Source organism: Telmatherina bonti, assembly GCF_933228915.1.
Source record: "Telmatherina bonti genome assembly, chromosome: 19".
NCBI lineage: Eukaryota > Metazoa > Chordata > Actinopteri > Atheriniformes > Telmatherinidae > Telmatherina > Telmatherina bonti.
The window spans coordinates 16,811,016-16,838,920 of NC_136617.1; the positions used below are offsets into that span (position 1 = coordinate 16,811,016).

The window sequence follows — 27,905 nt, forward strand, 5'->3', positions numbered from 1 at the left end:
CAGGTGTTAATCCTTTGTAAATACTGTTATTTGTATATACTGTAAATGATGACGTCCATGGGCGGGAACCGAGCCCGGGGCAGCTGGGAGCAGACACAGGGCCAGACACAGAGCCAGACACAGCACAAGCAGAGGCCTCAGGTACCCTGAGTCCCACCACACTGCACACATACACAGTAGTTCAAGCTGAAATTGATTCCCCATAAGTCAAGGAGGCTTTTATCAAACTACTTGTTTTGTAATGCAAAGTTTCTGCCAACAGTTATATTTGAACACAAACCCGCATTTGTGATGACATTTTTATGTTTAACTTCAAATATGTGTATCTCAACTAGATTTACGGAGTTTGTGGCAGAATTGTAACTTTGAGGTTAACTTTAAAGTCAACTCAGACTATATTTTTTGTTAAATTATGTATATATACACAATTTCCTCATATGTCTTGCAGTAACATCAGTAAAAGGTAGCATCAGCATTTACTTGCTTATCATTAACTTAATATGATCACAATAGATTACCATTTACATTGGGTAACTTCTTTTTTTTTTTATTGCCATTGTTTGTCTACTGGCTCATTATGCTTTAAATATCTTTCTACAAAGGTATAATTGTTGTGTTGTGTGGGGAACTTGCACAGGTTTCACTGTATGGATTGTTGCTGCAGTTTAACAAAGAATCATGAGCCATCAGTTTCAGTTTGATCAACTTGCAATTGATTTAAGTTCAACAGTGTTTAGTTAGGTAGTAAAGCATGAACTGATGAGCAAGCCAGTGGGTTTCTTACTCATTATTTTATTTAGCTGACACAAAATTTTCATGAAGTTATGACTATTGATAGAAAGGCATCAATACTATTGTTGTAACTTCTGTGTTGTGGAAAATTTAAAGCCAAACTTAATGGTTTGTTTAAAAAAAAACAAAAAACAATTTGACATGAAATAATATTTGACATGGATTGTATATCTCCAGTACATGCTCCCATGTCTGTAGTCCATTGCATTGACCAAAAATCTGAGATACAATAAGAATAGCAGACTCTTTGTGCTAGCAACTCATCACAGTAGCTGTTTAACTTATGCACCATCTTGAGAAATTTTGCCATGTTTTAACTGTAATGGGGTCAATATTGCAAGGAGAATGTCCTTTGTGCAGTACTAAAAACATTGTGGAACAAAAGTCTAATTTAAAGTGCTGCTTGTCATGCCTTGTAAATGGAGTGAAACTAAAAATTAAACACAATGCTGAAGTAGCACATAACTGTATAAGCTTTGTATGGATGCAGCATCTGTATCAAAACTTTTTAAAAAATTCTGTTCAAGCTTAATTTAGGGCTAGACTTTTTAATGCCTGTTTCTCCATGAATTTTATGAGAAGAATGCCAGTCTTTTGATTATATTTGTTAATGCAAACATTGGATGCTTCATTCCACTTGAACCAGGCCACCGCTGAGCAGATCCGACTTGCCCAGATGATTTCAGACCACAATGATGCAGACTTTGAAGAGAAAGTCAAACAGGTGAGTGGATTCACATCTTGTTTGTTTAGGCAGTTTTAAGTTGCTCTATAGTACACAGAGCGTTTGTTTGCTCAATAATATACAGTTATGTAATATTCTATAAATATTTTATTGGATTTGTGAGTCTCTCGTGTTTGTTTGAACTGATCTATCTTGACTATGATGTACTTCCGGGATCTTCAATCCTTGAGGGTCAGTGCCCAGCAGGTATTGAATATGTTCTGCTGCAACACACCTGAATCAAATAAAATGGATTTCTAACAGCTTGTTGTCAAGTCTGTTAATGAGCCATTTATTTAAATCAGGTGTGTTGCTGCACGGATACATCTAATACCTGCAGGACACTGGCCCTTGAGGACCGGCTTTGGGGATCCTTTATCTACTCTTTAGGAAGATGAGAAGAACTTGACTGCTGTGAATGCACCAGAGTTGCATGCTATTGTGCACAATTATTTTTCATTTGAAGATAGCTTTACTTTAGGATCTGGGGTGGATTTTTTAAATTTTATTTTATTCTACTTGATACGGTTGGTGCCTAATATTCGGAATAGAATTTTAGACCCCCAAACCAAACAAAATTTCTCCATATAAACACCTCAATCAGAATACACTGAATGAAACCACATGGAGTTTGTTCAGTTTAATAGAGGGCCAGTATTTTGTCTCTCTAACTGATTAAATGCTAAGTTTTGTCATGTTAATGGTAAAATGGAACATTTTCAGGCTTCGTTCTGTCCCTGCACATTCTTTCATGTTTTTAGTGACATTAACTTGAAAAAAATTACGTTTAAATGGAGCACACAGAACTGGTCTTTGTTTTTGAAACAAATTCTAGAAGAGTTTAGCACTGAATAAAAGTGAAAACAACCCAAAAAAAAGCGAATAGTAAATAGATTTCCACAATAATTCACGTCATTGTTTATAGATCTGTGCATGTCACACAGCTGTAAGATGGCGTTTCTGATAGAAAGTTGTCAGATCTAAACACTAAATCGGAAAAGATTACACCATTCATTCTGATTTCAATCAGAATGAAAAAAGTCTGCATGGAAATGTGGCTATATATGCTGAAGTCAGCAAAAGTATACTCTTTGATTAGAGAGTGCGTCTTTTGGTTTGCACAGTGGTGTAGTGGTTAGTACTGTGGCCTCGCATCAATAAGGTCGCTGGTTTGAGCCTCTGCTAGAGGGAGGTTCTAACTGTAGCCTTTCTGTGCAGGGTTTGCATGTTCTCCCCGTGTATGCATGGGTTCACTCTTGGTTTTCCGGCTTCCTTTCACCATACAAAGACATGCATTTTTTTCTTATTTTGAACAAGAAGTGAAAATCATATTATTCAGGGATTTTTTCTTTTTTTTACGTCTGTGTTTGCCAAAAGGCCAGCATGACAAGAGTACGCAGAATAATACTGTTTAATTCCACGAGGAAACTACATTATTTCTGCAATTTGGTATGAAGTTTAAGGGATATTTGTATCAGTTATCAGCCAGATGAGCTGTAAAACATCAGATATGGGCCATAAAAACAGTATTGTCCATTCCTAATTGTATTTTTTACTATTGAAATATTTTTTCATAACAGTTATTTAATCTAAGCATTTGCTATTTATAACAAACCAGTATATCATTTTAACACTGTTAAGCCACCCAAAAGTTGCCGTACACATTTTTCACTAAAATCCTGTTTTGATAATGAGTCGGAGCAGCAACAGTAGAATGTGCTCCAGCACAACTCAAAGGTTCTTATTAGGATGAAGGTCTGGAATGTCAAATACTGGAGTGGAGAGTGTAGCAAGAGCAGAGTGTGTCAGTGCTTTTAAGGCGTGGCTTCTGGGTTTAATCTGAAGAAAATGGTTTGGACTTTTGAATTGTGTATTTTCATAATTTAGCTTTCTCAAACCTTTTTTTTTTTTTCCTTTTCCATGATCTCCTCCCTACATTTAAATTTTTGGGTGTTGAATTGCCGAGCTCACTGTCAAGCTAAAGCAATCCCTCATCATTACTTGTTCAAACCATGCTGTGTATACGAGAAATGCAATGTTGGGTCACCTTTGTGTGTCATCGTGACGCTCCTCTTTTTTTTTCAGCTGATCGACATCACAGGCAAGGACCAGGATGAGTCTATGATCGCACTGCATGATTGCAATGGGGATGTCAACAGAGCCATTAATGTGTTACTGGAAGGAAGCCCAGACACTGTGAGTATTTGCTTTGTTTGAGGGGAAGAGTCTGGTGAAGTTGGTGCTCCTCCGGCTTCAATATCTCATTCTGGGCAAACTGTACTCGTCTCGCTTTTGTGATGATTATAGCATGGTATTTACACAGGACACCACCCCCAAGATATTCTTTGCTCCTTGTTTGTTGTTGTTGTTGGACTTGCCTAAATTTTGTTTTTATTTATTTAAGATTAAGATTTTATGTTTTAAAATGTGCCAATATTTGAAGTGAACAACTTGGCCTTGAAAAAAGACAATAACAGCAATAACAAATACTGTTACATACCAGTTTTATATATATATTTAACTAGTTAAACATTATCACAGACTAAAACTGCACAAGTGGAAATGAACCATGCAGTGCATTAATCACATTTTTCAGCTATTTTGATTGTCATGCTACTGAGAAGGAAATACTTAAAAATAAATTAAATCAACATGTTTCAATGTGTGATAAATCAACAATAATATTTTAAGGGCTTTCTAGTTAATATTGTAAAACTATTGCAGCCACAGGTATCCTACACAGTTTAGCTTGTAACATCTCACTCATTTGGAGTACCGTATTTTTTGGGACATAAGGCGCACTTAAAAGCCGCTCTTTATTGCAAAAATTGGCGTTGAGCCTTTCAACCCAGTGTGCCTTATGTATGTGCTGAGTTCCAAAATCTGAAAATGTTATTGTGCGTATTTAGTAAGCGCTCTGCTTGATTGACTGTAAGACCATTTCCCACCATCATAAGGGCGTAATACGAGGAGAAAATGAAAGAGTGGCAGAGAGGTATATGTAAAGAGACCAGATTTTTTTATTTTAAATGCATCACCGTCTCTGTTGATCAGCAACTCCATGCGTGCCCACAAAAGAATTACAACCGCTAGACATTTGTGTGAACACGGCATTTAAAGCTAAGTTGTAAGTGTCATGGGAGCGATGGATGAGAGATGGCTAACACACCCTTACAAAGACTGGGAGGCAGCGTCCAGCAAGTTACACAACCATATGTGAGTGGATTGTGGATGCCTGGCCTAACGTATGTCCATCGATTGTTGTTCGAGCTTTCACAAAAGCCGATATCATTGTTGAACATACACCCAGCAACGAAACTGACTCTTGACAATGAAGTGAGAGAATCTCGTATGCCTGATAGCGAAATTGTCCAGCTGTTTAATTCTGGCACAGAAGATGAGGACTTAAACCGATTTGTTACAACAGACTGATTTTTTTTTTTTTTTAAAAAGTGTGTGTTTTAAAATAAGTACCAGTAAGTTCAGCCAAGGTCACTGTTTTGCTTTTGTTACTTTGGTTTTCTTTTGTTTTAGTATGCGCCCAATAACGCGGTGCGTCTTATGTATGACTTGAGGACAAAACTACACTCAGTAATTGAGGCTGCGCCGTATAAGGTAGCGCACCTTGCGCCCTGAAAAATACAGTATTTAAATCTGAATCTGACATATTTACTGATTTAATGTGAAAATGCTTGTCTATCAGAAGATGGTTTTTCGGTCCCATTTTAGGTCAGCAGCTAACCAGTTTTCCTGGAATAAATACAGAAGTGACCTCAGAACATATCCCTAACAACCATTTGTTTATTTGTTTGTTTGTTCATCTTACAAACAGTGAAATAGAACATTGATTTGAAGAAATTATGATGAGACACTACTATTATATTTTTAAGGACTCCTGGGAAATGGTGGGAAAGAAGAAAGGAGTGTCGGGTCAGAGAGAGATCAGCCAGGCAGAAACCGGAGAGGAAGGGAAAGAAAACAGAGAGAAGGGAGGAGAGAAGGATGCAGCACGTCGTCGAGGCGGTGCTCCACGCAAAGGCCGTGGAACCAGTAGGGGACGAGAGTGTAAGTTTTTATTATCGTTTTCATTCTGTGTTCTTTGCCAAAATAAATGCTGTCTTTTCACTTTGTTTTAGAGTTCCATATTTAGACAGTTTCCTTTGTGGTATGTGGAACTAGTGAGAATTTCATTATCTATGACTTAAATATTAGATTGCATGACAGTATGTACGGCAGAAGATTTGTTTTCTGGTTCGCAGACAATAACCTGATTCTTTTGCTGGCTTCTGTGAAGTGTAACACCTTTTTAAATTATCCTTCTTGAGGTCAACGTGAACTGTAGTGTGTTAATCTGATGCTCTTCTTTCTCTTTATCACCAAAGTTCGAGGCCAGGAGAATGGGTTGGATGGTGGAAAAGCCGGAGTAGCAGGGAGAGGAGCAGAGCGAGGCAGAAGGGGCAAAGGCAGAGGAAGGGGAGCTGTCGGTAAGTAATCCTTTTTATTCAGCGCTTGCGATAACACTAGTTCAAACAAAGTGATCTAAGTTGTTATTGTCTCTACAGGAGTCACTGGACGGCGAGGTGGCAGATTTTCGGCACAGGGCATGGGGTAAGGGAATACCTGTGTTGCCTAAATCCATATGGCCCTTTGTTCCACTTTTACTTGTTGCCATGGTCACCAGAGAGTAGGACCCTAGTCTATTGTTAAAGCTTAATCCGAAGGAGGGAGGACATACATCAGCCAATGGGATGAAACTGTGTAGGCTGAGGATCTCTGTGGAGAGTGCAGTGTCTAAACATTTTATTTAAAGTGGATCCAAGTTGTTAACCTTGCAGTCTCCCCTCGCTGGCACTGAGCTGTAGTATACATCAGTTTGGGAGTTGTATGTTCTCTTGTTTCAGTTTCACTCAGTGTACATGTACACTTCAGTGTGTGCACACATAAATGAGTCAGTTGATGATCTAGCTTGTTAAACTGACAGCTGGGTGTCATAACAGAGGAAGTTGTTGTGTGGTGGCGTTCTTGACTCATTTAATTGTAATCTTGTGTGCAGCGTCATTGTAGAACTGAATTGGGTGAAGGAATATGAAGGAATCAGGGGTAAGATTGATGTAACCCGGCATTGATGCATTAATCCTTTCAGGGTTCGCTAAAGTAACGTTTGTGTATTTGGCTACAGAGGTCAAGAACTGAGTCAGTTCCTCTTCATAAAAGTTTAAATCAAATTTTCTCAGTCACTGAAATGATTAAATTTGCACCTGAAACCACCGAGCATTGGCATAAACGTCTGTACATGCAGTTCAGTGGCTGAAGGGATCATCAGAATGTAATTGAAAGCTCTTCTGTGGTTCAGATATCTTTGGTTAAAAGGAAACTGCAAAGAAAAACAGTGAGATTATATGACTTTTTAAAGATGATCTTTATAGTTGTTACTCCCATACCATGTCAAAATATCCTATAATATAAGCATATTGTAGTGAATGGTGACCCAGATATTGATTTGAATATCTCCCTTGACTTTATGTATGTGGTTGTGAAGTGCTTGAGCTTTCCACTTGCCATCACATAAAGTGCCAGTGTACATGTTTTCATATAACCTAAACCTCTCAAAATAATTTTCTATTATTTCCAGGTAGTTTTTAAATAAACTCTCATAGATGCAGAGGAATGCAAGCTGCCAGAATCTTACCAATTGCTAAAAGGAAAAGTAAAGCAGCATTAGTCTGATAAGTAATGATAGATTTGTAAATTAACTAGATGGACCTACTCTGCATAAAATGGTAGCTATATAGTATCCATTGTGGTAAAGCATGCTTTTTAGATCTAAAGTTGTATATAGCGTTTTTGCATCTGTGTGTGTAAACCTTATGCAATTCAGCAAACCCATGTAGCACTGTACTGTTTTTTTTGAGTTAGTTGTGTCAAAGCTTCCCATTCATGAAGCTTTAACACAATAATTTAACACTAAATTGTAGAGGTATGGATAATAGTGGTTCTCTGTCAAAGTGTCCGCGACTTCATGCTCGTCTTTTTTTTTTTTCTTCTTTCTGAATGGACATTGATCCAGGCATATAAATAATTGGTGTGCTTCGTTATTCGGGCTGTGCACTCTCAACTGCAAAGGGACCCAGTGGACTGGTGGAGATGAAAGAAATGTACAGATATACTGGCAGACATGGAAATGGCTTATTGGCTGTAATTCTATGCTACATCACCAAGGCCACAGCATTTATTGGTTTTCTGGTATATTCAAAATAAATGTAGTGCTGGTGATCCTCTGTGTAAGGATGTTCAACACCATGCAAGTAATTGCAAGACTGATTGTTCCATTCAGCATGTGGTTGGATTGTTTTCACTGGTATTACCACATTATTTATTTGGGTGATGCGTTTCCATTTGAATTCACAGGTAAAGTTGGCTGAAACAAAAATAAGAGAGTTGTTTGAGGTGTTCAATTAATTTCCTTCCTGTTGGCACATCTGGAAACTGAATGAGTTTATTGTTTTCAACTGCTGCAATAGTCGATGTAGTTTTGCATTGACATTGGCTGATTCTGACCCTGTACGTTTAGGAGTGTAATGAGATGAGCTGACTTGAAATAAAATAGGGTCTTATGTCATTCGTATTTGGATGCTTACTGATGGTTGAAAAAATCCCTTTGTTTGCCTGTATTTGTGTATCTAATTGAAATCAGTGGTGAGATTTGTTTGCTTTTCCTCATTAATTAGCTGCATTGATCTGATTTTGCTCTTGTATATTTGCCATGTTTTCTAGCCAATCTTTTTGGTGATTTTGGTTTTCTTGGACTGTGTTTTGACCCACTATAACTTCAAGCACATTGGCTTGCTTTGCATTGCAGAATGAATGAGTGAGCAGTGCAGAGTGGTTACTATATTGACAAGAGCAGCTTCAAGGCATTTTGCTTCTGCTACTGCTTTGGGTTGTGGTGTGAAAAAGAAAAGATTGATCTTCTACTTGTTACATTTTTGTTCCTTTTGTAATTGTTGCCATTATTTTTCCTCTAAAGCCAGATTGATAAGGGATCCAGATATGATATTGCAGGAGGTGAGAGGTGAGTGCGTCGCCTCTGGTGTGCCTGTTTTTTTGTTGTTGGTTTTTTTTTTGCTTTCTAAGGGGGAATTTTGAGTGCCATAAAACAGATATAAAAAGAGAAAGTAGAGAGGTTAGCACAAATGTGTTAAACTAATGAAAGACAAATAGTACTAGTAAAGCGTCATTAAGAAATTAAAAAATAATTTTTCGACACTTGCTTTTTCTTTTGTATTCTACAGACATTATGTGGAAGTGAATTTTTTTATTTTAAACATCATTCTTCCAGGTTTTCTTGTTTCACTGTTTGTCCCTGTATTAAAAAAGAAAAACGTAAAAATAGTGGTATTGTGAATTTAAGTGCAAACTTGAAATCATCACATAATTGATGGTTTGAACCCCAAATTTGAGCTGGGATCTGTTTTTCTACAGCACTTAGCAAACTGAAAAAAATGACCGGTAATAGTTGACTGGGACTATTGCCATTTCTACCTGTGGTTAATGTTGTTTGAGCTGATGTCCCTTCAGGTGTTTGAGGATGGTGAACACATGCAGTCAGTTCTCAACTCTTGTCTTTCCAGGACATTTAACCCTGCTGACTATGCTGAGCCAGCCCAGACAGAAGAAAACTATGGAGGGGGCAGTACCTGGAACAACACAGGAAGCATGGAGTTAGAGGAAGGGGCACGTAAGTGGATTTATTAAGAAAGGTTCCCTTCTAATAAAGAATTTAACCTTATTAATTCAGTATCTGTTTACCATCTAAACAGTTTTTATGTTCCCAGTGAAGCTTCTGCAGTAAAGATAAAACTAAGGCTTGATTATGTTCAAAAGACACTCAGTTTTCATGCTTGGAGCAGAGACTCCTACTGAACCCTTTATGCCATTTACAAATGCATGAAAACCCAGATTTATTTTGTTCCTCTCAGATCTTAATGTTCAGATGCATCTTAGCTGACTAAAGAAAACCTTTCTGTTGCAATTACCTCTTTCTTTGTTTAAGGGTTGGAATACTCTGGAGAGGGAACAAATTATCCACCCAAGTTTGACTCTGCTCCTGGTAAACCTGATTTTATTCTCCTCTTGTCTTTATGTATTCCTTATTCTGTTTGAAGCCCTCTTTGCCAAGAGTAATGGTATTGAACTGTTTCTCTTTGACTCACAGGTGCCTGGAGGTCAGCCCCAGAGGAGTGGGGTACTGAGGACTGGAATGAGGATGTGAGTTTTTCAGGACTTAAAATCATTTACTTTTTTCTAGTACAAAGTTTTGTGAAAGCTTTTCTAAAGAATAATACAAGTGTTAACATAATTTGATTTGGTATTCCTGATAAAAGATGAACTTGAAAGCCCCGGTTCTACTATGGGATCCAGTGGACAGGATGACTTGGTGCTGTTTGGTATAGTAAATCCTGATCTCTGATAGGCTGCAGGGACGCAACATATACTAACCCCGTAGTTGGGTTTTAAACTTGGATTTATACTTCCGTGGCATCTGCGTACAGTAGTACCATCTTAGCTGATGAGCAGTATCAAAGAACTTGTACAGACCAAGAAAATCAAAGAAGTGTGTTGGTCAGATGCTAAGTCACAAAGGTGCTTCTCCTCGTGTACGTCTAGATTCTTTCGACCAATCAGTGGATTCCTGTGTAAAGCTCCACCCTTCAGGGTTGGATCGGTTAGATTAGGATACCAATGGAAGGGTCCAAAAACATTAAGTCAGATCAGACGCTCTCCCACTCTTCTAGGTTTTTGCCAGTGTGAATGTGGAAAAGTGAAGTGTACCACCCTGTCCCAAGCGGCATCCCTTGTTGGAAATGGGGCTATTGATCCTAGATTTTTACAGATCTTCCTCCCAATATAATGTTTACCTCCATTTTTATAGCATGTCAAATATATTTTCACATTTCTCTTCCTCTGCAGCTGTCGGAGACCAAGATATTCACAGCTTCCAGTGTGGCGTCAATGCCTCTGCCTCAAGAGAATGTTACAATCACCAAAGGACAAAGGTGGGAGGTTTTTGCGTTAACAGATCTTTGTGCTTGAACAACTTCCTTCTTCTGGGAATTGATTGAGACAGAAATTAAAAATGATTATTTTTAGCATAGACTTTTTTCAGGGGCTTTGACATTTTCACCAAAATCTGATTAAGGCATTTATCTTTTTCTGTTTGTTTGAACTTCTTTGATAAACTAAATGGTGTAAATCTCTGTCCAATAAATCACAAACACTACATACAGTAATTTAAATTATTTACAGATTAGTCAGTTGTTTAAAATTTATGGATTGTGTTTTTATTGAGTTGAATTAAGGTATTTTAGTAAATTTTAAAGTAAATTGTTTGATAAAACCAGGAATTAACATGTGGACCAGATGCACTTATATGTTTTGAAGTATTTTAAATGTGTTATTGTTAAAATTGTTTGCCTTTATGCAGGATTGACCTTGCAGTGCTGCTAGGAAAGACTCCTCCTTCTTCATCCTCTGAGACAGAAAATGCCCCCATGGAAGCCACCCAGCCCCCCTCTCTGCCCCAGTCACTGGTTTTTAGCAACTCCAAGCAACTCTCCCAAACATCTTCCAGTACTCCTTATAGTCAGCACAGCATGGTGAGTTCCTAAACAAGACATTGCTACATTATGTACTTATTGTTCTCTACATTGGCTGATTCAAATCATTGTCTACTTCTGAACCACTTTCTGGTCATTGATCGCCTTTAGTCATGCCAATGTCAATACAATGTTGTATATTTTTAAGTATTTTGATGATGGTGTTGTATCTACCAACTCTGCAGGTCAGCATGCTGAGCAAGGGATTTGGGGAAGTTGGAGATCCTAAAGGACCAAGCACAGGAACCACTGGCTCCCAGTTCCTTGAGTATAAAACTGCTCAGGCACTGGCCCAGCTGGCGGCCCAGCACTCCCAGACTGGACCTCCCAATGCAGCCCCTTCATCCTGGGACACTAGTGCCACCTCACTAGGACAATATGGTGAGCTGACAATATTGTAATATGAAATTAATAATGTTAATATTAATATGATCATATGAATATGGTAAATAATTAAAGAAAAATACTTAAGTTTGTGAATATTTTTTCACCTAAGGGGTTCATTGTTCTGGTTCAAAGCCACAACCTAACTTGTAACCAGTTCTTTCTGGTTCATTGATCATAACACTGGCTTCTGTCTTTGTTTGGTTTGAGCAGAGAGCCACTAACTCTCAGGTCCCATGGCCGGGTTATTTAGACCTTCCAGACCATTGTGTTTAAAAAAAAAACAAGTTACCTTAACTTAAGAAGAACAAAGAAAAAGCTGACCTGAAATGTGGGACTGAAGTGGGAGCTGCAGAGGGAAAACATAAACTCAGTTTTAATTTTCGCAAACCTTTTTCTCCAATTTGAATAAAGTGGACTTTGAAGTTAAGGCATCAGTCTATCAGAAAAATAAGACCAACATTGATCCATTATCATTTTTAGCAGATAAAATATCTCCCTACACTGTAGTTGAGATTCTGGCCCTGAAAACAAGTTTTTTGCATAGACCCAATGTAAAACTAACTTGAGAACTAACATGGGAACTAGAGCCTGACAGATAAAACACTAAACTTCAGTTTCTTGTAGCAACACACCATTAAGGTTAGGGAAGCTTTCGAGTTTTAAAACTGAAACACAGTATCCTATGTAATTTAATAGTTCCATACGTTTAATGCCATACAGGCTTAATAACCTGGATGGAAACATCAACAGCCTTAAATCTGGTTCTATTGATTTATTCATTCATAAACTCTGGATCAAGTAACCAACTCATTGCAGCATCATGATATTAATATGACACATGTGCAAATGACTAATTCATTTCAAGATCATATGACAGCTTGCTGTCACATCACACTTATGTCTTTATCACTGACTAATTTTCCATGAATTACTGAAACGCAGAAAAAAAATACAGAAAAAAAAGCTCTTTTTAAATGTCCTGATAAAACTTGTGTAGTTGGCCCACATATGCTTAAAGTTCAGACCTCAGATAACGTGTTGACATTAACAAAACCTATAAAGAATAGTGAATCAATTTTAAGTTCTAATACAACTTTATTACAATTATACGACGTCAGTAGATAGTGATGCTGCTAGAAGTCTATTCACCTAAGTACTTGTCTGTAAATTATACTCAGATTGTGACAAAAAGTGATGATAGACTTCAGACTGTTTTTGTTGTAATAAGAGAACTCAAAACAAACCATATTTTAAACCTTAAAAATAATCCTTCTAATCTATGACTTTAAAAATGTTTTCTGTTGTGGGACTGTATTGAAAATCTGATCAAAATAAATTAATTTGACCTGGAAGGACCTGCTAGGCGGGGTGGGCCTCGTAAGGAGGATAGGGTGCCTTGCCTGTACGATGTAGGGAAAACACTTAAGACTATTGTCCAGTGTTTTGAAGTTGTGTAAAAGAAAATTTGTGAGATAAACATATATGTGCAACTGTTAACTCCCACGTCCATCATCAGTGACTATTGTACAGCATCCCACCACACAATTTATAAATTTATTTAAGTCAATGTTTTCATTAAACTAACTTTAAAAGGTCCACCTACTATATTTAGTTGTAATTCTGTTTTGTTTTGAAAGCAGCAACATTACTGAAAATCTAGTTCTGTCCCTTGTATTTCGTGAAAGATGGAACTTTTCAATAGCTAGTAAAGATGTTTTTGTGAATGAGTCTCTCAAAAGCACTTAATGCATCAGTTTCCAAACACCTCCCATTACCTATGTATTATCACTTTCAGCCGGTATATCGGATGTTACCTTTATTTTATTATCCGCAATTTCAGTATTGACCCCATAAATTCCATATTGGTGGTGATCAAATAGGAACTGTTTTAATTGATAGGATATTATAAACTGGCATTTAATCAGTAACTGAGATTTTAATTATTTCTGTGTAGTGCAGTCTAATCTGTACTGAAGGTCTTATTCAAACTTATTTTTTTATACCCTCACTGTTGTCCAGATATGAAGACACAGCCAGAGTCTGGGATCCATACGCCCTTTACAAAGCGGCAGCCCTATCAGGCTGCCACCTCAACTTCGTCCATGTTGGATGTTTTCCTGCAGGACAAAGGGCTTCCTCCTTCTTCCTCTGTCTCTTCATCTTCTTCCTTACCACAACAAACAACATCCTCGCCGCATGTGGTGCCGCCACCTGCTTCCTCTCTTCCCAAAATGGCAGCAGTCCCGTCTCTGGGTCAGCAAGTCTCCCCAAGTTCTTCAGATGCCCAGGGTTCAAGTCCGCTGCCTTTGCAGCAACACAAACTCAAACAGCAGAAGAAGAGGACTTCCATTACCACAAAGGTAGCCTTCAGACAATACCAAGTGTTGAATGTATGGCTTGAACATTTCCATGCAACAGGCTGTTAAAAATTGTTCATGCTTACTCAAGACACAACGTCAACACGTACAGCTGCTGTCAGCTTTATAAGTTCATGTCTGAACTAGTCTGAAGACGTAGTGCCTTGTTTATGAAAATAAACTTTTTATCTTTGGACACAACTTTGTAAAGATGGCATAAAAGATTTGAAAATTATCTTTGAATCTTGACAGATACCAGCTATGGCTGTTGAGATGCCAGGATCAGCAGACATTTCAGGCCTTAATCTTCAGTTTGGAGCACTGCAGTTTGGGTCAGAACCAGTTCTACAAGAGTACGAGTCCACCCCTGCCACGACAACACCTGGCAACCAGGTTCAGAACAGCCTGTACACCAGTCCCAGCAGGTTTGTAAATTCAAAGTTGATGTGTTAATTTGCCTCTGTACTTATTTAAGTATACATTTCGTATTTATACTCTGAAGAAATGTTGAGTTCAGTGTTTTACAGATTTATCCAGGTTTTTCTCATTATGCAAAGTTACTATGAACATAAAGCATTTCAGCATTTCCCCATTTTCAACACTGCCAAGAAGTCGGTTTTGAAGGCTTTGTCTCATTTAAATAATAGTTCACATCAGTATTCAAGTCAAAAGCACTAACTCTGCATAATCCAATTTGGTCTTGTCAATTTCATTACAATCTGCAGTGAGTCGACTCCAGCGCTTTCCAATTCCAGCCAGATGGACTTGTATGATCCGAGAACATCTCAGACACGACGTTATCCTCCCTCGGTCTCCTCCTCCCCTCAGAAAGATATGCAGCCCAAGGTTAGAGCAAAGCTTGCTGTTTCACTCATAAAATATGCAACATGGTAGTACTGGAGTACTGCTTGGCTGAGAAGGCCAATATTAGCTCAAGTCGTTAATCCCAAACTACAGTTTGTTTGGGGTTTTTTTAAGAAAATGACAGACTGAAAATCATGAGTTTTCTGAAGTTCAAAAACCAAGTCCTACTTCATCTATTGTCTCTTCCCTGCTGTTTTTGGGTGTTCAAACAAAGTTTTACTGTGTCCCAGGAAACTAACACTAACAAATGCAACAGTTAAAATTTGCCAAGAGAGCAGGACAGGTGTTGTAAATAAGTTATATGACAGATTGATACTGTGCCTCTATATTGTTGAATTAAATTGTTTGTTGTAATGCTCTGCTGCTGTCAAACCTTGTCTAGTTAAAATATTAAACAAGTTAGTCAGTGCCTTCTTCCAAGAGCCCCAGTACACTTCAACTTTTGATCTGTAGCCTGTTTCTATAGTAACCTCTGAGCTCACCTGCATTTATGGTTTTGCAGAATGGTTTCAGTTCAATACAAGCAACGCAATCTGTGGAAGGTGAGTTTCTACTTTTCAGCTCTTTCTCCTTATGAGTATTGTTAAAATGATGAGACATTGGTGCACAAACATTTTTGCTCCTCAAACTTGGAATTTATTCTAGAAATTCTTTTATTTCGCCTCCCCAGCTGCAGCAGGATCTGCAGTATCAGTAAAGCCAGTTTCTGATTCGGTCACACCGGCGTCGGTCTCCAGCATGGGCACTTTGGCAGACAGTGGTCCAAGCCCTGCTTCCTTAGTAACTTCATCCAATCAGCAATCCCTTAGTGCTCTTGGGCACAATGAAGACCTTCCTCCAAGTACCATCCCCACTCCTCAGCACAACAAGTGAGACACAGTTTAATGACTACAATGTCTCAATCTCTGATTGTTATTTTAAAGTATCTGAAGATGAGATGCAATTTGATGATAAACTGGGATGTAATTTTCACAGCTCCCATCCATCACAACAGAACAACCTTGCTCCATCTTCAGTTCGGACATCGAACTCCACCTTATTGGTGAGACCTTTATGTTCTTGTTGCTGTTTTAATTTATTTATGTTTTTGCTCATGCAGGGAAAGTATTAGTTGCTTAAGTGTTTCTTCCTCTTCCTCTGTTAGCATTTCCAAAGCAGCATTTCCTGTGCTGGACGCATTAGATGTCCATTCACTCAAATGGAAATGTAATCTCATCAATCTTAACCTCGTCTTCTTGTATTTCCACAGCATCCCAGCGTAGACGGCGACACAAGTCTGCACTCCTCGTTCCCTTCCTCTGTCTCAGCTATGCCGTCTTCATCAGTACCTGCCTCCTCTTCTTCTGTGGGTGCTGCGCAGGTGTCACTTGGGGCTCCCCAAGCCTCCTCAGTGGGCCCTGCCACAGTCTCAGCTCCTTCTGGCCTAGGTCCTGTCAGCAGTCTGGCCATGGGCCTCAATGTTGCCTCTATGGGTGCCCCATCAGTAGCCCCCACCACTGTTTCAGTCTCCACAACATCCTCAACCATTCCTTCTTCAGCATCATCTTCTTCCACACGCAGCTCTGCAGCATCCTCAGGTTAGACAACACATTCATTGACATCTTCAACTTGTGGTTTCTTATGGAACCCAGCGTCCAGAGGAACTAAATTCACTGGAGACAAGTAGTCTAGAGTTGTAGAAGTATCGCAGGGTCTTGTTCACATGTGAGGGAAGAATGGAGCTTGAGACTGGCAGGCGGATCGGCGGCATCTGCAGTAATACAGACAAGGCGAAGCTCTCGATTTGCAGTAAATCTATGTTCCTACTCTCACCTATGGTCATGAGCTGTAGGTCGTGACTAAAAGAACAAGATCGCAAGTATAGATGTCTGAAATTAATTTTATCGTAGGGTGCCTGGGCTCTCCCTTAGAGATAGGGTGAGAGACTGTCATCCAGGAGGGGCTCAGAGTAGAGCCGCTGCTCCTCCGCATCGAGAGGAACCAGTTGAGGTGGCTCGGGCATCTGGTCAGGATGCCTCCTGGATGCTTCCATGGTGAGGTGTTCTAGGATCATCCCTGCAGGCGCAGACCCCAGGGAAGACCCAGGACATGCTGGAGGAATTACATCTCTCAGCTGGCCTGGGAACGCCTCGGGATCCCCTAGATGAGCTGACAAATGTGGCTGGGGAGAGGGAAGTCTGGGCTTCCCTGCTTAGGCTGCTGCCCCCTACAACCCCACCCTGGATAAGCGGCAGAAAATAGATGGATCTTCAGAGATGTACTGGTCTATAATTCCTCATTTTTCACAATTATTGATCAGTGATGATCCCATATGTCTGTGTGTCCATAGAGCTTGGTGTTATGGTATGGCATGTAGCAGCATATAAGGTGCTTTTGTCAAGCTCAAAACACTGCTTGTAAATTTTGTCTTTTGTGATTTTTCTTTCAAAAATGAGTGAAGAGATCAAATCTCCATTAAGCTGGGGTTTTTTCTATATTTTTTTGTATGTGATACCCTTGTCTTTCTCAGTTTTTCCCTCGAAATCATTACCTCTTTTCTGTGGCATAAATTAAAATGGGTTTCCCTTTTTGCGCTCCGTTGGAGCATGTTGGCGCATGATGAAATTCAGACTTGTCATGTGTTGATACAGCAACTGGAGACATTTCCTCGTTGAAACAGCAGATCTGTCCTCATGTTTGAGATGTTCTTGAACTGTTTTCATGTAGTTTTGAGACTGAAGCGGAGTTAATTGATCAACTGTCTAGCTAGAAAAAAAATCAGTCATTCTTTTTGACTTGTTGGGGTAATAATTGCATTTAAAATAATATGTACTGTTCTATTTACAGTCATTTAGCAGATTCTTTTATCCAAAGCAACTTGCATGTAATAAGTGATTTTTAATTAACCATTGCAATTAACCTGTCATGTTTTTATATGGCTTTGTTCATACAGGGAAAGCACCTCCAAATCTGCCACCTGGAGTGCCCCCTCTATTGCCCAACCCATACATAATGGCTCCTGGTCTACTACATGCCTATCCTGTAAGTTTCAGACTAAATCTGATATTCAGAGATTAAAAGATTTCCTCTTGTGCATGTGATTTTCTCATATTCAAGTGCATTTCTGTTTCATCACAGCCTCAGATGTACGGCTATGATGACCTACAGATGCTGCAGACAAGAATACCGCTGGTAATTTATTTTTTTTTATCGTGAAATGTGTTTAAATGCTGCTTTTAAAAAAAAAAACTAAACAATCTGGGAATAGTTTCCTCTGGGCTTGTATTTGAGTTTATTATGATCATATTCTTCTTTTCCAGGATTATTACAGCATCCCATTTGCAACTCCCACAACAGCACTGACTGGTAGAGAGGGCAGTCTGACAAACAACCCTTACTCTGGTAACAATAATAAAGCTGTTTTCTGCACTTTCAAATACCTTTGTGTTGACTTGAATAATATGCTAACTAGATGTTATATTGTAATCCTAAATCTTGTTTATTTTATTTTATTTTTGTTGTCTTTTGGTGGATAGAAACTTTGTATAGTAGGATGTCAAAACTGACAGTCCAAAACCATTCTTTGATTAGATATTGGTTAAATTTCCCGGCTCCTCTACCTATTCTTATTCCAATCACTACCTGTTAAGATGCCAGAAAACCATTGTTTTTACGAAACAAACATTTCTAGATGTATATAGAAAGGTTGTAGGCCAGGAATCAAATATGTTACCTTACAGCTCGACAGAGGTGGCAATTCTTGGTCCAGAAAGTAAAAGTCCTCTCCGGCAGATGTTCCAACCAGTCACCAAATGAGCTGAATTTATTGAGAAGAGTTTATTTGCCAGGTAAACGAGCCTGTTAGTGAAAACACCTGTTCTAAATGTACAGGTAGATCCAAAAATATGGCAGGACTTTTACTTTCTGGACCAAGAATTGCCACCTCTGCAGCTCAGTAAAGATAAAGGAGATGTGGGATTGCCAAATGTTGAAGAATATTTTCATGCAGCACAAATTAAACCTCTCATTTGTGGGTGTGACAGACTACACATCCAAATAGAAAAAAAATGAGAATTTGTTCAAGGAAGGGAAATTCAGAGTCTTATTGAAGACAGAGGAAGCAATGTGTGTTATCGACCAATGAGTGGCGTCTCCCAATTCACATTAAAGCTGTAGTTTAATAGAGTAGGTAAATATAAACTGCAGAAAAAGAGCTTGAGACTCTGATGAATAGCCTGTGACAGATGCTTTATCCCTGGTTCTCATAACCAGAGATTTTAACAGTGGAGTTGAAACAGTCCAACAGTGTTGTGTGCATTAATAAAAATGTGAACTTCTTGAGTTTCCAAGATATGAAACAAAAATATGACATAAGAAACCATGACCATTACAGGAATTTGCAAATTACTTTTTTTTTTTTTCCTTTTCTCTTCTTTGTTTTTAAAAAAAAAAAAAAAAAAAAAAAAAAAAAAAAAGTAAAACATGCTAAACCTGAATAAAAACAAATTCATTACAACCACAGTTGAAATATACAAGTATATATAATGTACAGACACCTAATGGGGAGAAAAGAAAATACAACCTCATATCTAAAACTTGAACGCGAAAGCAGACTAGGTGTATATCAGAAGGCGAATGGCTACAATCAGCAAGCATCTTCATCCTCAGAAGTTTGGATATTATTTTGTTGAATAAGTTTATTACATTTTTTGTCACACCAAGAATAACAAATAATGTCATGTCTGTATCACAGCTGTTTTTGGAAGGTTGTTCACCAGGTGATTATCAGGTTTCTGGGCAGTAATAATATACTCAATTCATCTATTGTATCTGGTAAACATGACAGGCAATGTTGTATTAAAAGATGACAGATATTTGCTGAAAATTGTTGTTGGTATTCTGCAGTGATAAAAAAAAAACAAAGATACAACGCAGATCAACACAACAGAACTGACAAAATGACTGAGGTGTAATGGAGCTGTTGACCCACAAAATAAGGAGTCAAGAAGAACTATTTTGAGAAGAGTTGGAGAAACGCACCATTTATATGACTGGATAAGGACTATATTGATGTGGGATATGGGAGCATGCTGTAGAGATATGACAATCCATTGTTCTGTTTTTATTTTTTCCCTTGTTTTTCCTCTGTAAGTCCATATCTCTGCATGTCCACAGTTACTTCATGGTGCTCAGTAATTAAGATTTACTTTCTGACATTATTTCTCTGTCCTGTTTTTCTCCCTCTTCACCCTGTTTTCAGGCGACTTATCGAAGTTTGGTCGAGGTGATGCATCTTCCCCAGCTCCGGCCACCACATTAGCGCAGACACAACAAAATCAGACCCAAACGCATCACACCACACAGCAGCCCTTCCTAAACCCAGCGCTGCCACCTGGTTACAGCTACACAAGCCTCCCATATTATACTGGCATGCCAGGCTTGCCCAATACCTTCCAGTACGGACCTGCTGTGTTTCCGGTGAGAAACCTGGTTTTTCCACAAGCTAGTCTGATTATCCGTTAGAGTCCTGCTCAAATGCATGTTCTGTTTTTCTTTTTCCCTTATTAATGTTGTACAGCACAAAAACCTACTGTTATTGGGGGAAAAGGGGGCTTTGGAGATAAATGGGACTATATTATTGACCATAAAATAAAAGCTTCATTGTTTATTATTTTATTAAACTAAAGTAAGAATAATTCTTTTGCCATTACAGCAAGAAAAGATTTGAAAATGTTTACTGACCTCTCTGAGTCTTATTAGCTAAATGAGAGAAAATGTCATTTCAGGGCATAGGATCGGACTGCCAACAAACACAGGTCTCTGTCTGTTTCAAGTGGAAAAAAAGTGCATTGTCGGTTCAGGACACAACACCGTGGATTAGGCTGCTCAATTACGGCAAAAATTATAATCACAATTATTTTGACTGAAATTGAGATCTCAATTATTTAACACAATTATCCATCATCTTTAACAAAATGATTTTATTTAACATTGAACAGTGGCTTTTAAACAATGTCTTTAAGATTCCACAAATTTTAGAAAACTAACAAATAACATAAAGCTTTGTCTTGACCAACAAAGTGTAAAAACTGATGTAAACTGAACAGATAAATATAAACTATGTTGTAGTGAAGGTCCACAATGTACTGCAATTATTCTACAATGCACCTGCAGCCAGAGACTGGTTTGTGTCTGATTGCTTAAGGACAGAGAGGTGCTCCTGCTGCTTGTTCGTGACAGTCAAGCTTGTTACATACTCCACAAGAAGCGATAACTTTTTTCTTGTTCTCGAGGTCCCGAGAAGAAAATGACGTTAATTTGTTCTCGTGGACGTGTTTGAAGACAGTTCTCGACACATCCAGCTGGCAGAACTTCTTTTTCTTGTGGGGCTCCGAGAAGTATCATGTAATTGGTTGGACATTTGAGGTGGGCGTGGTTAACACGGAAAACCATGAAGCTGACGGTTGCCGCTTCCATGTTTTTGCTGTTGCAGATAAAACGGATTAATAAAACAGCTGATCAAAGTTGCTTGTTAAATATGAAACTAGAAAAGCACTCGGAGAGCACAAACCTCCGCCAAACACAATCAGTTCTTTCTTTTCACATTTCCACCAATTGAAAATTTCATGAAAACTCGTCCATAACTTTTTAAGTCATCTTGAACACAAACAAATAAACGCTGGTAAAAAACATAACCTACTTGCCGGAGATAACACCCAGGTTCATTGCACATAAAAGCAGACATCGTCACCCGCAGTAATCCCTCCCTGTTGCAGACGTGTTTCTCTTGGAGTATGACTAGACCTGACGAAAAATAATTATTTTCTTGTTCTTGCAGCCTCTAGAGTAAGAACAGTTCTTGCTACTCGTGGCGTATGGAACTGCAGAACAATATGTGCTTCAAGTCGGTTGCCAAAATACCAGAAAGTCAGCCAGTCGCTTTTAACAAAAAAAAAAAAGTCTGCAAGACGGTTTGGAAAGTTGCCAGATTTAGCGAGAAAGTCGCCAACTTGGCAACAGTGACTGAATAAAACCAACCTGGGCGGCTGTGGGAGGAGTTTACAGCACAACGCCGCAATGCCAGTGATGCTCGATTTGACAACTGAACACAGCACGAGAGTAAACTGCAAAGAGAAAAATAATTGCACCCTTTATGATCATTGAAAACCCAGATTGTAATTGAGATTAAAATCTGATTAATTGCCCAGCCCTACAATGGATAAACACAACCAAAACATACATGTGTGGCATAATAGCCGACTCTGGGCTGGAGAAATGGCCCATGGGGAACACATGGAAGAGTTTGGTCAAAGGTTCTCATAGAATCTGATCAACCCAGATCTGATGCAGGCCCATATTTTCTTGCCTCTGGTAAAGAGTGATACTTTTTTTTTTTTTTTTTTGTTTTTTTTTTTTTTAAATGTGTGATTCGTTTTATAAGTGCAGCTCTTCTGTTTATCTTCTTTTCTGACATTAACTGCTTTGGTGGTGTTTGTCCAGGTGGCTCCTACCTCTTCAAAACAGCACGGTGTGAATGTCGGCGTCAATGCATCCGCCACACCCTTCCAGCAGGCTAGTGGCTACACTTCCCATGGATACAACACTGGTGAGCTAATAAACAAGATTGAAAAAACGGCATGTTAAGAGGGTCCTGCAGGTCCTGCTCTGTATACTTGCATACCAATGATTGTGCTGCTACTCAAAATGAACCCATTGATTTTTGTTGGTATGGAGCGCATATGCCATTCGAGCTCTGCGGCATTTGCAAGCATAAACATGGTGCTTGTTCAGTGGCATTTATTATCCTTGTGTACACAGATGAAGTCATAATCTTCCCATATTTCTTTGTATCAGTCTGGTCTGGGTCAGTATGTATCTTGTACTTTATTTCTCCAGTGGCCTTTTGAAATCTAACACTTGGGTTTACAAATTTGTGTTTGGCTTTATCAATAGTTATGTTTGGGTTTTTGGTTTTTTGTTTTTTTTTGGTTTTTTTTTTTTTTCTTCCCGTCACTTAGCATCCCATGTCGAACACATGTATCACAACACCTATTTGTTTTAAGCTGCACCATCTGCTGCTTTCTGCCATTACCCAACTCAAGCTCACTCTCCACCCCCCTCCCACATACACACCCTGCCTGCCCCCCTGCCTCACCTCCTCCCTCACCTCCTCCCCTCAGACTTGGGTCAAGTAGTATTTGCAAATGATGTTGGTAATAATTCTGACCAGCTCGTTGGACTGGATGGATTGGTTTTTCTTGTGTTGACGATGCATTTGGTGTCAAAAATTCAGCTCACTACAGCACAAAGGCATCGACACCACGTGTATTGTCATAGTTTGTAAAAACCTGTCCATGTGGTACAACTTCAAACAAATGCTGTAAATTATTTGCAAATGCTAACTGATGCAGGTCTGCCTCCCCTGCCTGGTGTGTCTAACGCTGTGGGCTGCGGCTGTGTGTCTGACTGTTGCAGGCTATGAGGATGTGGGCCAGGCTTCAGGGAGTGGGGATTTCTGTAAGGGCGGATACGGCACTGCCGTGGCCGCCGCTGCTTCTGCACAAAACAAGCCAGCCAGTTCTGTCACCGGGCCTGGAGTTGGTGAGTGCCGCCACATGCCAAATTAAAACAGAGAGGGAAATAAAAATAAAAAAATCCCTATCCCTCCCGTCTTCCTCCTCGTGTCACCAGCCATTTTTCTCCCCCTCTTTGCTCTTGTTCCTTTGCCTCATTGCTGGTAAGCTGTGCCTATGGAGCAAAGCCTCACACTACATGTGCTTTCAGTTGGTCCAGGCCAGCCTGCCTGTCTTACGAGCCTTGTTTGCCATTCTTTCCATTACCAGATCTTTTGCAGAGTAACTCATCATCAGTCTAAACTGGTTTTATGGTTTTTAGACAACTGTGCTATGTGAGAACCAGGCTCAGTGCCAGAAATGCTTAGTCTTGAACATTTACAAACTGACTATGTGTTACTCTGGTTCATGGTGTTCCATTTTCTGTGTTGCTTGCTTCTCATCAATGTCATCATTGCTGATATGTCTGTCTCCACTGAAAGAAGTTCATTTCTCTGAACGTAAACATACATTGCGTCCCAGCAAAGAGGGCAGCAAAAACCTGCAATAATCAAAATATTTGCCGTGCTCGAAGAAAAGGTGTGAATGTGATGTTGAGTATCTTCTCATGGGCAGCAGTGGTGTGCACTGAACTCTACATTGTACACAAATGAGAGCAGGAGTCTGCAAAGGTTCGACTGAGGACTTTTATGCACTGTTTCTATGGGAGTGTTGTGATGTGGGATTTCCATGACTTGTTTCAGCAGAGTTAAAGAAGAGAAGAGGCGGCAAGCAAGAAAAGCAAAGGATTGCTCATCCTGAATGAGTACTTTACCAAGTTACAAAGCGAGTATTACTTCTTAAGAAGTGAAACTATTTCATGCCAAAACTGTTTACCTCTTTAAAATGGCTATTTTGAGATGATTTTAAACTCGCACCACATCAGTTTTGTAACACACCTGTAGAAAGAAAAGGGTGTTATAGCACACTAGTTTCTTAGTTCACGGTTTGTTTGTTTTTTTAAATTGTCCGTCCAAAGCTCAATAATCCAAATGTGTAATTTTGTATCAAAGCAGTAAATGGGAGCATATTGTTAAACAAGCTAGTGTAGTGTTTTTGACATCTACAGATTTAATTTTTAATTCATTCTTCAACCATTTTACCAAAGTAAAATGAAAATTCCTCTGGCCCAAAGTCTTGAGTCCGACTTGACTCGATAGTGTCAGCTTTGTTTTCAACACCAGTTGACTCTGTTCTGCGTCTCCATAGTAACACAGGGGGGTCAGTGTCTGTTGGAACAAGCAGGGCAGTAACCGCCAGATACAGGCTGATACACCGCAACACCATCTTCCTTTTATTCCTTTTTTCCCTCATTTCATTATCATCTCCTAAAAGTTTCTCTGCTGTCTTTACAACAGGGAAATTGCTGCAATCATCTATGAGCCTGAGCCTGCATAGATGTTCACCCAGTGTGCTTTCTTCAGAGAATAAATGATTTATTTCCCCATATGATATTATTATTGTCAGGACTGGAATATAACCATGCAGCTGGTCATGCTTGGATTGATGTTGGTCCATGGATCATTTGTACCTGTTGTGCTGACCAATTTTAAATTGAATTGGTATCGTTTCTCCCGTCTCTGCAGGAGTCTCTGTGACGTCAAGCAACACGGGGGTACCAGATATTTCAGGGTCTGTTTACACAAAGACACAGGTAATTACAGAAATGGGATGCTTTCAGATTAACCTTCCCAGCTCTTCTTCACAAAAGAGACATGTTTCTGGTTGGGTTTCAAGTTAATTCAAAATGATCTGATTGTCCTGGATCTGGCTTCTTCCTGCAGTCGTTTGAGAAGCAGGGTTTCCATGCTGGGACGCCAGCAGCATCATTCAGTCTGCCCTCGGCGCTGGGGAGTGGGGGGCCCATCAACCCTCCAGCTGCTGCAGGGTACGCTCCGGCCCCCTTCATGCACATCCTGGCCCCGCACCAACAACCCCATTCTCAGATTCTACACCACCACCTGCAGCAAGATGGGCAGGTAAATGTACATGGATGAAACAAGTTTATATTTCTGTCTCTTAATGATTTGAATAAAAGAAATTGGTTTTAGTTTAGGGAACATCATTTTGTCGCTTTCTTCCCCTTCATATCATTTTAACATTAGATAAATGTTTTATTGTGTATTTGACCAAAAGCACTGAAGTGATTTAATGTTTTCTGTAACTGTTACTAAGCAAAATGCACATAATATGACCTAGTTCATAAAGTAGGTTGATTTTATGGCCCTGCATTGACTTCAACATTTAATTTAAAAAATTTAACTGCTTAATAGACGAAAAAAAGTTTTTACACATCTATAAAAATGCCTTAACATGCCTCTTAACAGATTGTGTATATATCAGCTAAGAATGCACCGATCCACTTTTTGGGAGTTACAATACTGATATCTGAAATTTGACTATCTGCCGATACTATATTTGCTGATACCAAATCTGTTTATTTGAACATTATTGTGACTATGGTTTTTATTTCTGTTATAACTGTGTACAATTTCATTAGGTTGTAATAAATTACCCATTAGTGTAACAAAAAATGTCACATTTTAACAAGGCATTTATTTCTTTTAAAACATGTCCAAAGCATGCCATCAAACACATCTGCGCTAGCTTCACTAGTGTGGTATCGGTACAATTTATTACTAAGTACGAGTACACACGCTTGATATCGGTGCACCCCTAGTATCAGCATAATATTTAGCTGCACAGAATTTGAGGCAACACTTGCCATGAAAAGTCAGCTCCCTGATGATTTCTTTACTGTTTCAGAGCGGCACTGGGCAGCGCAGCCAGAACGCTTCCATCCAACAGAAGTCTCAGATCAACAAGTCGGCATACAACAGCTACAACTGGGGAGCAAACTAACATCTACTGACCAGGTCCCTCCCACATTGTTGACAAGCTGAAAGGGACGCTTTTCAGTCTTTCTGCAAACAGTCTCCACATATAAACTCCCTCTTCCTCCTGCAGAGATTTCCCTCCCTAGTCTCTTGGCCCAGCACTCCTGCAGCTCTGACCAGAGTCAGAGGAGGTGCTGTGCCAGGAGAACGAGCACTGAGTTGCATGGATGGCTGGGAGGGCGAGGAGGGGCTTAGAAGAGAGAGGGAGATTGCAGATAAATGGTTATAGAAATCAAGAGGTGAAATATTGAGTGTTGGGAATTTGTATTGTGATAATGCCCCCGCCCCTTTTTTCTTTGACTTGTATGTAACATAGAACTGTTTTCTAAAAGAATGAACATTTCCTGTGGTTTTTTTTTTTTTTTCCCTTTCTCTTTCTCACATTTTTTTCCTGAATGATGGGGAGGATTGAAGTGATATCTGAAGGTGGGGGGACAGGCTGGTTTTGTATTTCTCACCCTCAACTCACCTCTCCCTTAATATCGGTGGAAAGTCCTCCCTCCCACACAAAATATCCAAAAACGATAATTCGCTGTTGAATGTTTTTCTTTCTTTCATTTTATGTCATTTTAAGTTTGAAGAAACAATTCTCTAAATTGGTAGAGTTGTGAAGTTTATTTTTTACCAAATATAGATATATTATATATAAAGACATATAAGCAAACTCACTGGCTTGGACTGTGAGGAAAGTGTGTTTGTCATGTGACTGCGTGCATGTTTGTATAGACGGGGGGCCGTGGTTGTTTACTGTGCTTTGTTTTCCGCCTAGCACAGGATTTTTCATTATCCACCGCTTGTACAGTTACTGTTCCCATGAATTATAAATGCGTTGCATAAGGTCCCATCTTTTCTGAAAGACATTAAGAATGATTTCCAACGCCAACACACACCCAATCTGCCTTCCAGTGTGTTATGTTGTTTCTGAGCCCCTCCCCCCCGCTCCAACATATGTCCCCTAACATAATAGGGAAATCTGCAGCATTGAATACTGATGGACAGAGTTGTACTATGGGATTTTTTTCTTTCCTTTTTTTTTTGTCAGTGATTTATTTTTCGTTTTGTACTGTGCGTGTTAAGAAAAAAATTAAATGGATAAATTGTCTTGTACATATATGAAAAAACACAAGTACTGTAGTCCCTGTTTGTCAATGGCTTTCTCTTTTTCCTTCTCAAATCCTTGCAGACTTGTTAGCCTTTTTTTTGTTTAATATTTTTTTTATTTTGTAAAAATATATAAATATTAAGTAAATAAAAAAAAAAGACATTTTCATCATTTTGGATGTTAATGTCTTTTAATAAATGTCTTGTGGCTTGTGAATGTTGTAGAATCTCTTCTTCAAGCAGTTTGATTCCTGGTGTTAGTGTAACTGAGGGCTTAAAATCCGCACAGTTGATAGTTGAAATTTCAACCAGTTAAATGAACACACTGCCAGAAAAACTCGAGTGTTTTGTGTGGACAAAGTCTGACATAGAGAATTTTGGTTTTGATCTTTATATACCTGAGTTGATGCATGTGGACATCAGCAGACAGGTGGCATGGCTGTAATAACACCTGAACAAATGGCAGTTTTACCCAGTTAAATATACCTTAACATTTTGTCACAATGCTAAATTTGTGTGATGTGATTTCAGTGTTA

General features: G+C 39.1%; 1 protein-coding gene across 4 annotated transcripts; it reads left to right on the plus strand.

Moving 5' to 3' along the window:
* On the plus strand, window positions 1-27,454 carry ubap2l (ubiquitin associated protein 2-like). 4 transcript variants are annotated; one of them, XM_079258296.1, is made up of 29 exons: window positions 1-141; window positions 1,439-1,516; window positions 3,602-3,712; window positions 5,407-5,581; window positions 5,899-6,000; window positions 6,079-6,124; window positions 8,544-8,588; window positions 9,148-9,254; window positions 9,570-9,626; window positions 9,732-9,784; window positions 10,487-10,572; window positions 11,001-11,172; window positions 11,358-11,553; window positions 13,579-13,919; window positions 14,169-14,341; window positions 14,642-14,762; window positions 15,283-15,322; window positions 15,451-15,649; window positions 15,756-15,822; window positions 16,030-16,357; window positions 17,713-17,801; window positions 17,898-17,951; window positions 18,080-18,161; window positions 20,020-20,237; window positions 22,260-22,365; window positions 23,235-23,360; window positions 24,958-25,025; window positions 25,156-25,350; window positions 26,138-27,454. In XM_079258296.1, the coding sequence occupies exons 1-29, from the start codon at window positions 46-48 to the stop codon at window positions 26,231-26,233; spliced, it is 3,627 nt and encodes a 1,208-aa protein (XP_079114422.1). In that variant the 5' UTR covers window positions 1-45; the 3' UTR covers window positions 26,234-27,454. The 4 variants fall into 4 exon arrangements, with proteins under 4 accessions (XP_079114422.1, XP_079114424.1, XP_079114423.1 ...); XM_079258298.1 differs by lacking the exon at window positions 23,235-23,360; XM_079258297.1 differs by lacking the exon at window positions 8,544-8,588.
* Window positions 27,455-27,905: the final 451 nt, after the last annotated feature.